Source organism: Halichoerus grypus, chromosome X (genome assembly GCF_964656455.1).
Source record: "Halichoerus grypus chromosome X, mHalGry1.hap1.1, whole genome shotgun sequence".
NCBI classification, from domain to species: Eukaryota; Metazoa; Chordata; class Mammalia; order Carnivora; family Phocidae; genus Halichoerus; species Halichoerus grypus.
The window spans coordinates 92,159,515-92,173,737 of NC_135727.1; the positions used below are offsets into that span (position 1 = coordinate 92,159,515).

The 14,223-nt window shown below is 44.1% G+C and overlaps 1 protein-coding gene across 2 annotated transcripts in view; it reads left to right on the plus strand.

The window, feature by feature from the left end:
- SLC9A7 (solute carrier family 9 member A7) overlaps positions 1 to 14,223 on the plus strand; it is a 132,053-nt gene that overhangs the window by 51,070 nt on the left and 66,760 nt on the right. For both annotated transcript variants that reach the window (XM_078065389.1, XM_078065390.1), the window contains exons 2-3: positions 7,571 to 7,770; positions 11,118 to 11,195. In XM_078065389.1, coding sequence (XP_077921515.1) covers positions 7,571 to 7,770; positions 11,118 to 11,195 — 278 coding nt within the window. The remainder of the gene's footprint in view (positions 1 to 7,570; positions 7,771 to 11,117; positions 11,196 to 14,223) is intronic.

Consider the following 14,223-nt stretch of genomic DNA (forward strand, 5'->3'; position numbering starts at 1 on the left):
GCCTCCTTGGTCCTAGTTTTCAATGAAAGGCTTTTCCAGTCTTTCATTCTACACTAGAGTGAGGCTCTTCCTTTTGTAAAGATCGTCAGAAGGTTATATGGTATATGGTCATGTGTGGAGAAGTGCTGCACAGCAAGGATGGGAGGGTTTTTGTGGTGGCTCACCCAAGAGCTTCATGGGACAGTATAACAATTCTCCCATGTCTGGTGTTGTTAAGCAGATATCTAAGACCTAAAATCATTTCTTCTTTTTATTCCCAACTGTGACATTCCAGATTTGGGGAAGCTACTTATAATTGATGGTGGTTTTGAATCACAAAAACGTGTTCCATCTTGGTCTTAGTCAAATCTCTGGAATGCCAGCTGCTGGAGAAGAGGGGCATTGGATGGGAGGGCGAACTCTTGCCTGATGGGCTTGATTTTCACTATTTTAGTGTCTCATATACTGGTCGGAACAAGACAGAACTTGTATCTTAAAGAGCTATGGACTCAGTTTCTTTCTTTCATCAAAGTCATCCTCTATCAGGGTAGCATTACTCCCAGGCTGGCTGTTTGGTGATTCACAGATTTTCTGGAGTATTATCAAGAGTTACTGGATGTGGAGCAACTAGAACTCTCATACACTGCTTGGGGGAAAGGGGTTGTCACAAAATGGCATAGTAACTCTGAGAAATGACTTGGCAGATTCTAATAAACACACACTTGCCCTATGACTGAGCAACCCCACTCTGGGTATTTACTCAAGAAATGAAAACACGTTCATGTAAAACCCTGTTCATGGATGGTCAAAACTTAACTTGTGATAGCTAACATCTGGGAACAAGCCAACTATCCCTCAACAGGTGAATGGATAAAGAAACTTTTGTATATTCATACAATGGAGTACTAGTCAACAGTCAAAAGGAGTGTTAATTCACTACTTGGGTGAATCTCAAGGTACACAGTTTCCCAAGTGGAAAAAAATTTTGGCAGTTTTTTAAAATAGTAAACATAGATTTACCATATGACCCGGAAGTTCCACTCCTGGGTATCTACCCTAGAGAAATGAAAACATGTCCGTGGAGACTTGTATGCAAATATCCAGAGCAGCATTATTCATAATAGCAAAAAAGTGGACACAACCCAAATGCTCATCAACTGGTGAATGGATAAGCAAAATATGGTATATTCATACAGTGGAATACTATTCAGCAGTCAAAAGAAATGAAGTACTGATACCTTCCTTCCACACAGATGAACCTTGAAAACCTTACACTCAGCAAAAGAAGCCAGACACAAAAGACTACATATGTTATGACTCCATTTATATGGAATGCCCAGAAAAGGCAAATCTATAGAGACAGGAAGTAGATCAGTAGTTGCCTGGGGCTGAGAGTAGGAAATAGGAAGTGATTACAAATGGAAATGTTTCAAAATTAGATTCACTTTCATCGCAGACTGTGTAACTGGGTGTGGAACAGGGTGCTTTCTTTTCTCAGAATTTCAGATGGAGCTTTCGAGCTCAGAACAACCCCTGTGTGCTGTAAACAAGCCCACAGTAGTAGCCAGATGGAACTGGTGATCCTCTACTCCCAATTGCTCATATAGTGGAAGTGAAACCTCCTTAGAGAACAGTGCATCCATGTACCTATTCCCCAACTCCTTAACAAAGGCTTATTAATAGAGACATCTAAATATTACAGCAGGTGGATGGCAGTCTAGAATTACAGCTAGCTGAGTGTCGACTTGTTCAACTGTCCCCCCCAACAGCTTCAGTCACAAATGCAGGAATTGGCACCTGACTCATGGGGCCTAGTTTCTTTAACGGCCGCGTGGGGTTTTTGAACCACACTTTGTCCATAATTAAATTCCTTCCTCATACCACCAGTTTTTGGATGAGCATATATATCCACTGTATATGGGGGGAGAGGTTTGGTCTTCCTTTTAAAAATTAGAAAAGTTGGCAGTTGTACACCATCAGCCCAATATGCTAATACAGTTGCGAAGTGAGTTGTTTTAGTACCTCCATGGTGAAGCAGTCTTAAATTTTTTTTTCCTGAAAAAGTCTTGAATTTTTGCATCTTTGGAGTTCACCATCTTAAGCCCTGTCAGATGTCAAAGGAATTTCATCCATCTTTGCTTTCTGTAAGATTTTGAAACTACATTCTTCCCTGATATTAGTCAGATACGTGTGAAGTCAGTGATTCTTTTTCTTCAGCAGCTGACATCTTATGTGCTACGTTTCTGGCCCACATACATAATAGGTTATTTCTCTTTGTAATCCAGAACGCTATGATGTTGATCTGTAAAATCTTCAATGCCTCTGTTGATCTCCATCTTTTTTTTTTTTTTTTGCATGGATACTGACTTCTTTGAGCTTTTAAAGAAACTTAATGTTTTGTTTTAATTCCTTATAGTTAGGACCTTTTTACAGTTCCCCATCAGAGGATGTCTTCCAGATCTAGCAGATGAAAATATGCCGTTCATGATTTTTGTACACCTTTATCCTTTTCTTACCAAAATGCACCTCCACAGCCCTAATATCTTACTCTTTCCGATGACTCTGTTTCTTTGTGCCATGAACTACAGTGATAATAAATATGAATCTAAGATGCTTGAGGAGTAACTCAAAATCTGCCTTGAGTTAGCAGTGTATCCTGTTGCTTGGTATCATTTTGGTCAAAACTATCAGGACGGTGTTGACCTTGTGTCTTTGCTGTGGTGTTTTATGTTGCCACATTTTCCCACAAGGGGGCAGCAGCATCACCTTCACTGTCTCCCATCTTTAAAATGGGTGCATTGGGCCCAGGTAGGGAGGGAAACGTTTTATCAGTATATAAAAACAATATTCATCAGTTAATAGCACTTCTAGTATGATGGTGATGGTTACTGGAGAGAGGAGAATACGAGGGCATTTCCTGTAATTGAGGAATTTGTCTGCAAATATGAAACTCCTATAAGAAAAAATTTCCTGTTTCCCCTTTATACAGTACTCATACCCAACACTTCTGTAACCAGATGTGTGGGGATTTTCCCATGCCAAGCAGTTCTCCAGCTCTCTAATGGGTAGTGACTGGGTGTCCTGTGATTCAACTCCGTTCTGACACTACCTGCCGATGGCATCAGCTCCCACAGGGTAAGGGCTCAGTCCCACAAGACCCCTCCCCCCAAACTTCAGATATCAATCACAAGTCCCAGGTGGTCACCTGCGCTTCTGGCCGACCAGCTACACATCAGAGGTTCCCATGACGCCCTCCTCAGGTTCGGTCATTTGTAGAATGGTTCAAAGAACTCAGGAAAATAGTTTACTTATTTTATTGTGGGTTTATTATAAAAGGATATAATTCAGGAACAGCCAGATGAAAGAGATACATAGGGCAAAGTATGAAGGAGGGAGTGTAGAGCTTCCGCGCCCTTTCTGGGTGCACTACCCTCCCCACACCTCCACATGTTCACCAACCCAGAAGCTCTCTGAGCCCCCATACTTTGGGGATTTTTATGGAGACTCCATTACTTAGGCATGGTTAAATGAACTCATTGGCCATTAGTGATTAACTCTACCTCTTGCCCCTCTCCCGTACCTGGAGTTTTGGGGCGGGGTTTAATTTTTCAACTCTGTAATCATGAAGTTCATTCCCTTGGCAACCAGCTCCCATCCTGAGGATAATGCAGGAGCCTCCAACCACCAGTCATCTTATTAGCATACAAAAAGACACTTGGCACTCCCCCATTCCAAGGGTTTTAGGAGCTCTGTATCTGGAAATTGGGACAAAGATCAAATATATTTCCTATTCTAAATGACAGTATCATGCCTCATCTTTCATTAGAGTAGTAGTCATTGTGAAGACCCTGTGGTAGCATGATTTACCTTCTAGTTACCTCCAGTAACAATGAGGTAATACCGCAAAGAAACCCTGAGTTCTGGGAAGCAGCTATTGATTTGGGAGGAGGATAATCTTCTGTAAATGATTTACTTTGATTTCCTGATGAAACATTAAAGTGAAATCGTGTGGCAGGTAGCCTTCAGACTCTGCAGGTCATCCGGCCTTATGAGTGTTGAAGGGCTATGGAATCATCTCTTGTCATGTAAAACTTGATCAGAAAATAATTGCCTGGGCGCCTGGGTGGCTCAGTTGGTTAAGCGACTGCCTTCGGCTCAGGTCATGATCCTGGAGTCCCTGGATCGAGTCCCGCATCGGGCTCTCTGCTCGGCAGGGAGTCTACTTCTCCCTCTGACCCTTCCCCATCTCATGTGCTCTCTCTCATTCTCTCTCTCTCAAATAAATAAATAAAATCTTTAAAAAAAAAAAAAGAAAAAATAATTGCCTGACCAGGGAGTGAAGAAATAATAATAATAATAATAATAATAATAATAATAATAATAATAATAATGAAAACCAATACGAGCTCCATCTGGAGTTGAGAGCAACCCCAGAGAACCTTGAGCAGAACCCCACTCTGGCGACCTCATCACCATCCTGCCCAGGGAGGAGCTGCGGCTGCCACAGCCAGCCCTGGTCACAATCCCCAGCACTGTGACCCTGAGCAGCAGGGCTGAGGCCCAGCAGCCTCCTGCCACCCCTCCTCAGCCCTGCCACCACCCAACGTGGCTCCGTGGGCAGGGTGGAGGGAGTGGTGACCCACCGGCAGGGACAAGAAGGTCATCGTGACAAAAGTGTAAAGAATAGTAAAATGGTTCAGTGTCAGAAACAAATCTGTTTTCATCCACAGGAATGACACCAAGCGATATATACTTGTCCACTAGACTGCCATAAAGAAGAAACCCCAGGAAGCACCTTCCCAATGCAGAGGCTAGAGAAACTGTGGTTCGATGTTCCTGACAGAGGAAAGGGTGCAGAGGCAGCAAATGTTGTGGAGAATCATCGGGAAAGAAAGAGGATGCCAGGCCCAGCAGTGCACACCTTACTCCATACAGAGACCCTATGAGTGTTGACCAGAGTCTTCCAAGCCTCCTGTGTAGGGAGAAGGGAGAAGGGCACTGACAGCCAGGGTACAGGAGAACAAGGTAGACCAGGGAGACAGACTGTCCATCAGGGTTAGAAACTTGCGATTCTCATGAAGAGGAGCAGGAAAATCAAGGAGAAGGGACCCACGGTCAGCAGCCACCTCAGTGTAGGGACCTCCCCAACTTCAGTTACCAGCACAGACACCCAGGAAACCCTGACCTGCAAGATGGCCGAGAGGCCGCAGCTGGGAAGTCCGTTCTGAGGCTGAGCAGGGAGAGACTAAGTGCTAGCTTACCATCTCTGACATCATCCCGGTTAGTCACCCAACAAGAAGAAATGAATATGAAATGCCAGCAAATAAGATCTGAACAAAAGATTGGTGCTGAAGACCTCAAGTGCTTGCCCCGTAACCTGATGACCCGAACGATCTGCATTATGGGGTTTTTACTTTTTCCCTAAAGACGATATCCTTTTTTTTTTTTTTTTTGTAACGATCAACATGTTTTTCTTTAAAGGCTGGCTTTTTTTTCTACACCTTTAAAGGTTTTATTTATTTATTTATTTATTTATTTTAAAGATTTTATTTATTTATTTGACACAGAGAGAGACAGCGAGAGAGGGAACACAAGCAGGGGGAGCGGGAGAGGGAGAAGCAGGCCTCCTGCCGAGCAGGGAGCCCGACGTGGGGCTCGATCCCAGGACCCCGGGATCATGAGCTGAATGAGGGCAGACACTTAACAACTGAGCCACCCAGGTGCCCCAACCTTTAAAGGTTTTAAAACTGTTATTATATCTGCTTGAGATTATTAAGAACCTCGTTTTTAATTTGTAATGAACTTTTACAATTTATTTTTTGACAAAGGTCAACCAGCTGCAAGTATCTGTTAATACAGATCTTTAATAATAATAATAATAATAATAATAATAATGCAGTACAGACACAGAGTTTGGCTTATAGAACTGTATTTTTTTTTTTAAAGATTTTATTTATTTATTTGACAGAGAGGTAGAGAGCACAAGTAGGCAGAGAGGCAGGCAGAGGGAGAGGGAGAAGCAAGCTCCCCGCCAAGCAGGGAGCCCGATGCGGGACTCGATCCCAGGACCCTGGGATCATGACCTGAGCCGACCATGATCCCGGGGTCCTGGGACCGAGCCTGACGGGCTCCCTGTTCAGCGGGGAGTCTGATTCTCCCTCTCTCTCTGCCCCCCCCACCAGGCTTGTGCTCACACTCTATATCAAATAAATAAATAAAATCTTGGGGGAAAAAAAAGAACTGTAAGGGTGCCTGGGTGGCTCAGGCAGTTAAGTGTCTGCCTTTGGCTAAGGTCATGATCCCAGGGTCTTGGGAGCGAGACCTGCATCGGGCTCCCTGCTCAGCGGGGAGGCCTGCTTCTCCCTCTCCCTCTGCCTGCCGCTCCCCCTGCTTGTACTCTCTCCCTCTCTCTCTCTCTCTCTCTCTCTGTTAAATAAATAAATAAATAAATAAATAAATAAATAAATAAATAAATACAATCTTTTAAAAAAACTATTTTTCTAGATTTCACATATTGTTCTTCAACAATGTCTTGTGAGTTCTCGTATGTCTTGGTGATAAGAGACATTATAGAACATTATGCACAGAATATAGTAAACGTAGAACTTTGTTTTTCTCATGGAACTTGCTCCATTAATGGCAAAATGAGATGGGGAACATTTTTAGCATTCTGTCTTTTAATACCGCTAGCAAAGAACTGACTGTAGAGAGAAGTCAGAAATCTTCCTCCTCAGAACTGTAGAAAGTGTCTTTTGGCGATTTATGTTTTCTTCACATATCACTCACTTTTACTGTAGCATATGGGCCTTCTGTCCAGGACCAAGGGAGCAACACTCCTTCGCTGTGGAATCACATGCTTATCCCTAGTTTTGCTGAGTTGTTTTTTTTTTTCCCTAATGGGAAACCCCACCTAAGACCGGAATGAGACCTAAAGACTCGTAGCCACAGCCCTAAGAAGACAGCTCTGTAGTCCTGGAACCATGATCATACACATTTGCACTGTGATGTTTAGCTCCCCGAGGGATATAATTACTTCCTGCATGATACCCAGTACTTGCAATGATCTAAACAAAAGCATTTCTTTTCTTTCTGTCTCCCCCGCCACTCCCATTCCTCGGGTGTGTGGCAAAAAGCAAGTTGCATTTTTAGGAGCTAGAAATTCTGTGGCCTGGTCCTTGCTGGCAGATGTCCACAGGACTGGCCTGAGGGCTGTTGCTGGTACAGATCAAAGCTCAGCAGTTCTGCTTTGTGCTGTCCTTGGCAGAAACGACTTTGCTTCTTATCATTCCATCTTCCTCCACCAGAAGCCTGAGAAACGAGACACGATCACTTGGGAAAAATACTCAGTGCCATGATAACCAGGAGAGGTACTGTCCTACCTCGTCCTCCTGGTGGATGAGGGACTCGTGCTGGAGGAGGTTAACCCTTTAGAAGGACCATGCAGCTGCTCCTAAAATACACACTTCATGCCTGGGCTCTAAGAATACTTCTGTGTTTCTTAGTTGTTGCAAATCCACCGTGTCATTATGTCCGTGCTTTCTGTCCTGCAGGCCTGATGGTTTGTCTCCCCCCCCCCCGCACTCTGTTTCAGGGCTCATCGTTGGGGTGATCCTGAGGTATGGCACCCCTGCCACCAGCGGTCATGACAAGTCACTCAGCTGTACTCAGGAAGACAGGGCCTTCAGCACCTTATTGGTGAACGTCAGCGGGAAGTTCTTTGAATACACCCTGAAAGGAGAAATCAGCCCTGGCAAGATCAACAGTGTAGAGCAGAATGACATGCTGAGGAAGGTGAGCTGGGGAACACTCAGCCATTGGGGTCCTGACATGATTTTTGACTTCCTGATTCTATCTTTGCCTTGCGGAGAGAAATCCTTGCAAACTCCTGGAGCATGGGTACCTTCCTGGCTCCCAGTTTTGCTAGGAAGCATTGGGGCTATGATGAGAAGAAAGAACCAGATGTGAACTTGAGCCTGTCAACTTCGTTAGGGTCAGGAGCTGACGTGGGCCGCCATGTTGTGCCGTGGTTTGTACGTCACCACTCAGCCTGTCTGTCCATGCCCATCTCTTCCTTACGATGTCTCTTGTTATGGTTTAAGGATGGGGTTGTTTCTTTCTTAAAATAAGATTGGTTTCACTCTGGGCACTTGGGTGGCTCAGTCAGTTAAGCGTCTGCCTTTGGCTCAGGTTGTGATCCTGGGGTCCTGGGATCGAGCCCTGAGTCGGGCTCCCTGTTCCGCGGGGTGTCTGCTTCTCCCTCTCCCTCTGCCTCTCCCCCCACTCCTGCTCTCTCAAATAAATAAATAAAAATCTTAAAAAAAGAGATCGGTTTCACTTTAAGCTCATTTATTCAGTGTTCCCGATTGTAAGTCTTAGTTCTTCCTGGTTCTTTTGCCGTATTCTACATATACTTATTTAGTGCCCATTCTCATTGGTGAGTGATGCCAAAGGCTTAATGAATCTTTGGAGGGGAAATACCTTGTTGTCTTAGAATTTGAGTCCAATAACTGTTTTTCATTTGACATTGGGGGTAGCTAAAATACATGACCAAGGGATCATATATCTCTTCACTCGGGTGATTTCCAAGAGAAGCAAGAGATCTGTATTTATCCACATATAGTCTCTTATTCTGTAGACCCAGGCTTATCAGCAGGGAGGCTTCTGTCTAAGCTCTGGGCAATCCAGGTTGTGGGGAGTCTCTTTTCATATAGAACAAGGCGAATGCGTGCGAAGGCTTGCGGTCAAAGGCAGGGTGTAGCCTGTGCTCTGCAAATTAAATTCTTACTGTTTTTAGGATCTACCCTAATCCTTAAGGAAAATTATTCTCAACCAGGAGCATAATGCCCATCTTCTCTGTGTCCTTAAAGGCAGTCCTAGTGAACTCGTCTCTCTCAACCCCTCATAAGAATGCCTGGGATTTCCATAAACATTTGTGAAATTAAATGCAACTGAGAAAGATATTCAGTGTAATCACCATGCTCGTGGCTGTTTTGAAATGGCAGCTTGAGTCTGTACTGGATAGGATGGGGGGAGAGAAGGGAAAAGAACCCAACCCATTTCCATCTTTTAAATCATAATAGAAGGTGATGCTGACTTTCACTCCTGTTACCTTTAGGAAAAGGTTGATTCACATCCCTTCTGTTTAAGCTTTGCTGCACGAAGCAAAGGTGGGAGAGCAGACAAGGCTGAGATCATTGTTGTTGGCTAAGGGGCGAAGAGACGGGCTGAGGCAGCTTGATGCACAGTATTGGAGTAGGTGGCAGGAGACTCTCGTGCTGGTTCCCACGTGACTGTGGCCCCAGTGTCCTCATACTGAGTCTTGTCCAAAGCCCCTTCTCATTCTGACGTTCCCTGTTTTTCACACTACTCCTGTCTTCAGCAAGAAGATCGAATAAAATGTAATTTGCAAGAACCATTTCACTTTTTTTTTTTAAAGATTTATTTATTTATTTGACAGACACACACAGAGAGAGGGAACGCAAGCAGGGGGAGTGGGAGAGGGAGAAGCAGGCTTCCCACCGAGCAGGGAGCCCGATGCGAAGCTCGATCCCAGGACCCTGGAATCATGACCTGAGCCGAAGGCAGACGCCCAACGACTGAGCCACCCAGGCGCCCCAGAACCATTTCACTTTTAATTAGGCTGGTTAACATTTCCAGTTTCTAAGGAGAAATGCTAACTTGACTTTTTTTTTTCTTTTAAGAGACCGAGAGTGGGGGGGGGAGGGGCAAAGGGAAAGGGAGAGAGAGCATCTTAAGTCCCCCCACACAGGCCTCCATCTCATGACCCCTGAGATCATGACCTGAGCTGAAATCAAGAGTCGAACACTTAACCGGCTGGGCCACCCAGGCACCCCCTAAGTTGACTTTTAATAATTAGAGTGAAGCTTTAAAATTAATTTCAGTAAGAGCCAATCAATCTACCAACATGAACAAATTCTTTAAAAAGTTTGGGAGGTATATAGACTGCTTAATTCTTTTCTGGATGTGATAAGATTTTGCTCCTTAATAGTTTCAGAGTGATTTCTGGGTATCGAGCCTACAAAGTAATTTCAGTCCCCCTAAAGCCCCCCAATTTTCACGTTGATGTTGAGAAAGCTGCTAGCATCATTGGCGACACTGATCCAGGCCACATCAGGTCTCACAAAAGGCTGGTCACTCAAAAGAGACTTAAATTCAGTAGAACAGTGTCAATAAGTGGTTCTGTGGGAGGATCCAGAAAATTAATAAAGAATCATGACAGCATCTTTTATTGCAGTTGACCCTTTATAAAGGCTTGATAAAAATCAAGATGTTTTTATTTCTCATTTAAAAAATGTTGGCCGGAAGCTTTCTGTGAGTCCTCAAAATTGCACTGAACTGTTATTTCTTTTTTATTTTAAGATTTTATTTATTTATTTGATAGAGAACACAAGCAGAGGGAGTGGGAGAGGGAGAAGCAGGCTCCTGCCAAGCAGGGAGCATGACGTGGGGCTCGAACCCAGGACCCTGGGATCATGACTGAGCTGAAGGCAGACACTTAACCAACTGAGCCACCCAGGCGCCCCTGAACTGTTATTTCTTTCTTTCTTTCTTTTTTTTTTTTTTTAAGATTTTATTTATTAGAGAGAGAATGAGAGAGAGCACATGAGAGGGGTTAGGGTCAGAGGGAGAAGCAGACTCCCTGTTGAGCAGGGAGCCCGATGCGGGACTCGATCCAGGGACTCCAGGGTCATGACCTGAGCCGAAGGCAGTCACTTAACCAACTGAGCCACCCAGACGCCCCAACTGTTATTTCTTAATATATATTAAACAACACACGAAGAGCAGGAGTCAGAGTGCTGTATGGAGAAGAACATGGCCGTCCATAGGGGGAACTGTGGCATCTCTCTTGTGACGAGTCCACGATTTTTCACATTTATCTTATTTGCTTTGAATATTCAAACTTTAGTCAGTGGCTGAAAATATTAAGCAGATATTATAGCACCAACTGGTATTAAACTAGAAATTGACTTTTCTCTCTTTTTTTTTTAAGTAGGCTTCATGCCCAACTCAGGGCCTGAACTCATGATCCTGAGATCAAGAGTTGCTTGCTGTACCAACTGAGCCAGTGAGACACACACACACACACCGCCCTGACTTTTTTCTTTTTAAACTTTCAGGTAACGTTTGATCCAGAGGTCTTTTTCAACATCCTTCTGCCTCCAATTATTTTCCACGCTGGCTACAGTCTAAAGAAGGTAAGAGGTTTTTGCCAGTATTTCTTAAAGCATGGGGATCTCTGTGTTAAAGTACCTACATAATTTTCTAGTTTTTCCCTTCTCCCACATTGCTTATTACTGTGTTCTGCACCCACTCAGAGATTATAGTTGTCTAATCATCAGTGATTCAGCTCTGTTTTAAAATCTGGAGTGCTCCTATGTCGCCGGTAGGAATATAAGCTGGCGTGGCCGCTCTGGAAAGCAGTTTCATGGTTTCTTGCAAAGCTGAAGTTGAAATTACCATATGACCCCACAATTTCATTCCTGAGGACTTCTCCCAGAGAAGTGAAAACTTGCGTTCACACAAAAGCCCGTACATAATTGCTCATAGCATTTTATTCGTAATAGCCCCAAACTGGAAACAACCAAAATGTTTTGCCGTAGGTGCACGGTTAAACACACAGCCATACCGTGGACTACTACTCGGCAATAAAATGGAACTACTGATACACACAACAATTCGGATGGACATCAAAGTCATTATGCTGAGTAAAAAAAAAATCTAACTTCAAAAGGTCACGTACTGTATGATTTCATTTATATAACATTCTAGGCATGACCAAAGTATAGGGATGGAGAACAAATTAGTGGTTGCCGTGGGTTAGGGATGTTGGGGGTGAGGGGGGTGTGACTGTAAAGGAGGTCTTGGTGGTGATGGCACAGTTCTGCGTCTTGATCACAGCAGTGGATCCATGAATCTACACATACGATAAAATGACACAGAACTATTCACACACTTTGTCCCGATGTCAGTTTCCTGGTTTTGATCTTGTACTATGGTTATATAAGGTATAACCGGTGGAGGAAACTTAAGTGAAGGTACACAGGACCCCTCTATACTATCTTTGCAATTTCTGTGAATTTGTAATTACTCCAAAATTAAAAGTTAAAAAAAAAAAAGCTATACCTATCTATCCTACTCTCCCTCCGGATTTAGGTTTTCTGTACCAAAAGATGTATCTTTTTCCTGCCTACTCTATGGGGTTGTCAAAGTATCTAAATCTATATGTCAGCTATTGACACGTCACAGATAGGAGATGATTTTATGGGTATAAGCAATGTTATTCTCTATCTAAGTGAAGAATTTGGGAACTCCTTATCAGATCAAATGGGTGATGACTAATGTGATATCTTAAATAACTAATCTTAATGTATCATCAAGGTCATAGTTGCTTTAAAATGAGACCAAATCACTGGTTGTGAAAGCCATTCTACTGGCTGAAAAACACTTTAGGTTCTGCAGAGCCTTCCCTCTGTCAGCCTCATTTTCCCAGAAGAAAAACAAATAACAGGCTTTGCCAGTTAGCAATTTAAGTTGTTTTTGCAGTGCCAGTCTTTCGGGCTGTCTGCTAGCAGTTCAGTCTCTTTCCTTTTTAAATAATCTTTAGGGTGGCACTGAAATAGTTGGTTTGTAGATGGTTTTGCCATCTGTGATTAAAGCTGCCATCAATTAAATGTGTAATAACCATTCCACCACTTGACTGCGGGTATGGAAACAGATATATTCAGACCCTTTGACCTACGCACCTATAGTTGTCATGTGGACACAGGCCTTTGTTTTTTTTTTTTCCCAACTTGAAAAAATATCATCGGAATTAGCTTTGATTTTGTGCTACAGCTCCGTTTGCTTGTGGGGCCTGTTGTCAGGGAAAGAATTCACCTGTAGGTGCCTTCATGTTCTGCACACTTCTTCCGCTGCTCACTCTCTCTTGGTCTCTCTGGCTCTGTGGCTCTGTGTCTCATGGTAACATTACCCAGTGAGGAATGGGAGGAGGAGTAGAAATGCAAGTCTTAGAATGGTGCACCTTCTCATCCTGATCTGTTTTAGGCTCATATTCTTGAAGCCTTTACCAGGGCACGCCATCTCCTTTGTCTCTTTTTGCTGGCTTGGAACGGAGAGGGAAAAGTAGGGGAGACTGAACCAGTCATGGCCGTGGCAACCACACGTGACTGGCCAATTAAGAAGAAGATGAAAGACCTAGGATTCCACTAGCAGCCAGGACTAGGACTAGGAGGTGCCGTACTTTCTTCCCTAAAAGGATGTGGTAGGAGTCGAGAAGGGTAGCTGGTGTGAGTGTAATGCCCTGCGCTCGGAAGACCCACTTTCCAGGTCTGGTGCTGCTGTTTGGCAGATGCGTGACTCCGGGCAGCTCACTCCACACCTTCGAGCCTTACATGCCTCTCATGCACAGTGGTCCCCAGAGCACCTTTGTGAGAATTGGATGGGCTACTCTGTGTGAAAGTACTTTGTAAACTGTGAAGTCGAGAGTCGAGCACTTGGTGTAATAATACACAAATAAGTGACCTGGTCCACCTTTCTTTTCAAGGTGTAAAATTCCAGTTCATATCAGCAAATATGAATGGCAATGGCTAATTGTGTGTGTATGTATGTGTGTGTCATTTTAGAATATGTTATGGGTGTATTTGAAGTGGCAGATTTATATTCCTAATTTGTGTGTGTGTGTGTGTGTGTGATAACTGCTTTTATTTATATGGGTCAAAGATATCTTTATCAAGAAATACACATTTAAGAGAACAGTTTCAAAGGCCCTAGTCCATTATCACAAATCATTCAAACACCTATCGTTGCCCATTTAAAATATTTTCACTCGTTCCTTTTCAAACAAATTTGTGATTGAAAACACCCTCACGTGTGCGCTGGAACAATCGCTTGAGACAAATGAGACCACGAGAGAATCACTGGGCAGCGTGGAGTCGTCTTCTCTGACGTCCGCACTGACGCCGAGCCGCTCCTCCCGACGTGGGCGGGCCCGGGCAAAGACGCGCATCCGGTGCCGTGGCCGCGTGGAGGGGGTGGAGGTCTGGCGTCTGTGCCCAGGCTCTCCGCGCGGGGACTCGCCACGCCACTGATGAGCGCGAAAAGCAGCACGCTCTGTGTGCAGCCAACACTTGCGCCTGCGCACTGCGGCCCCCCGCCCCCCTGCACAACCAGAGTGCAGCTGAAAAGGCATCTTAATGATGCTGGTTCTGCTAGAGGTGCACCCTC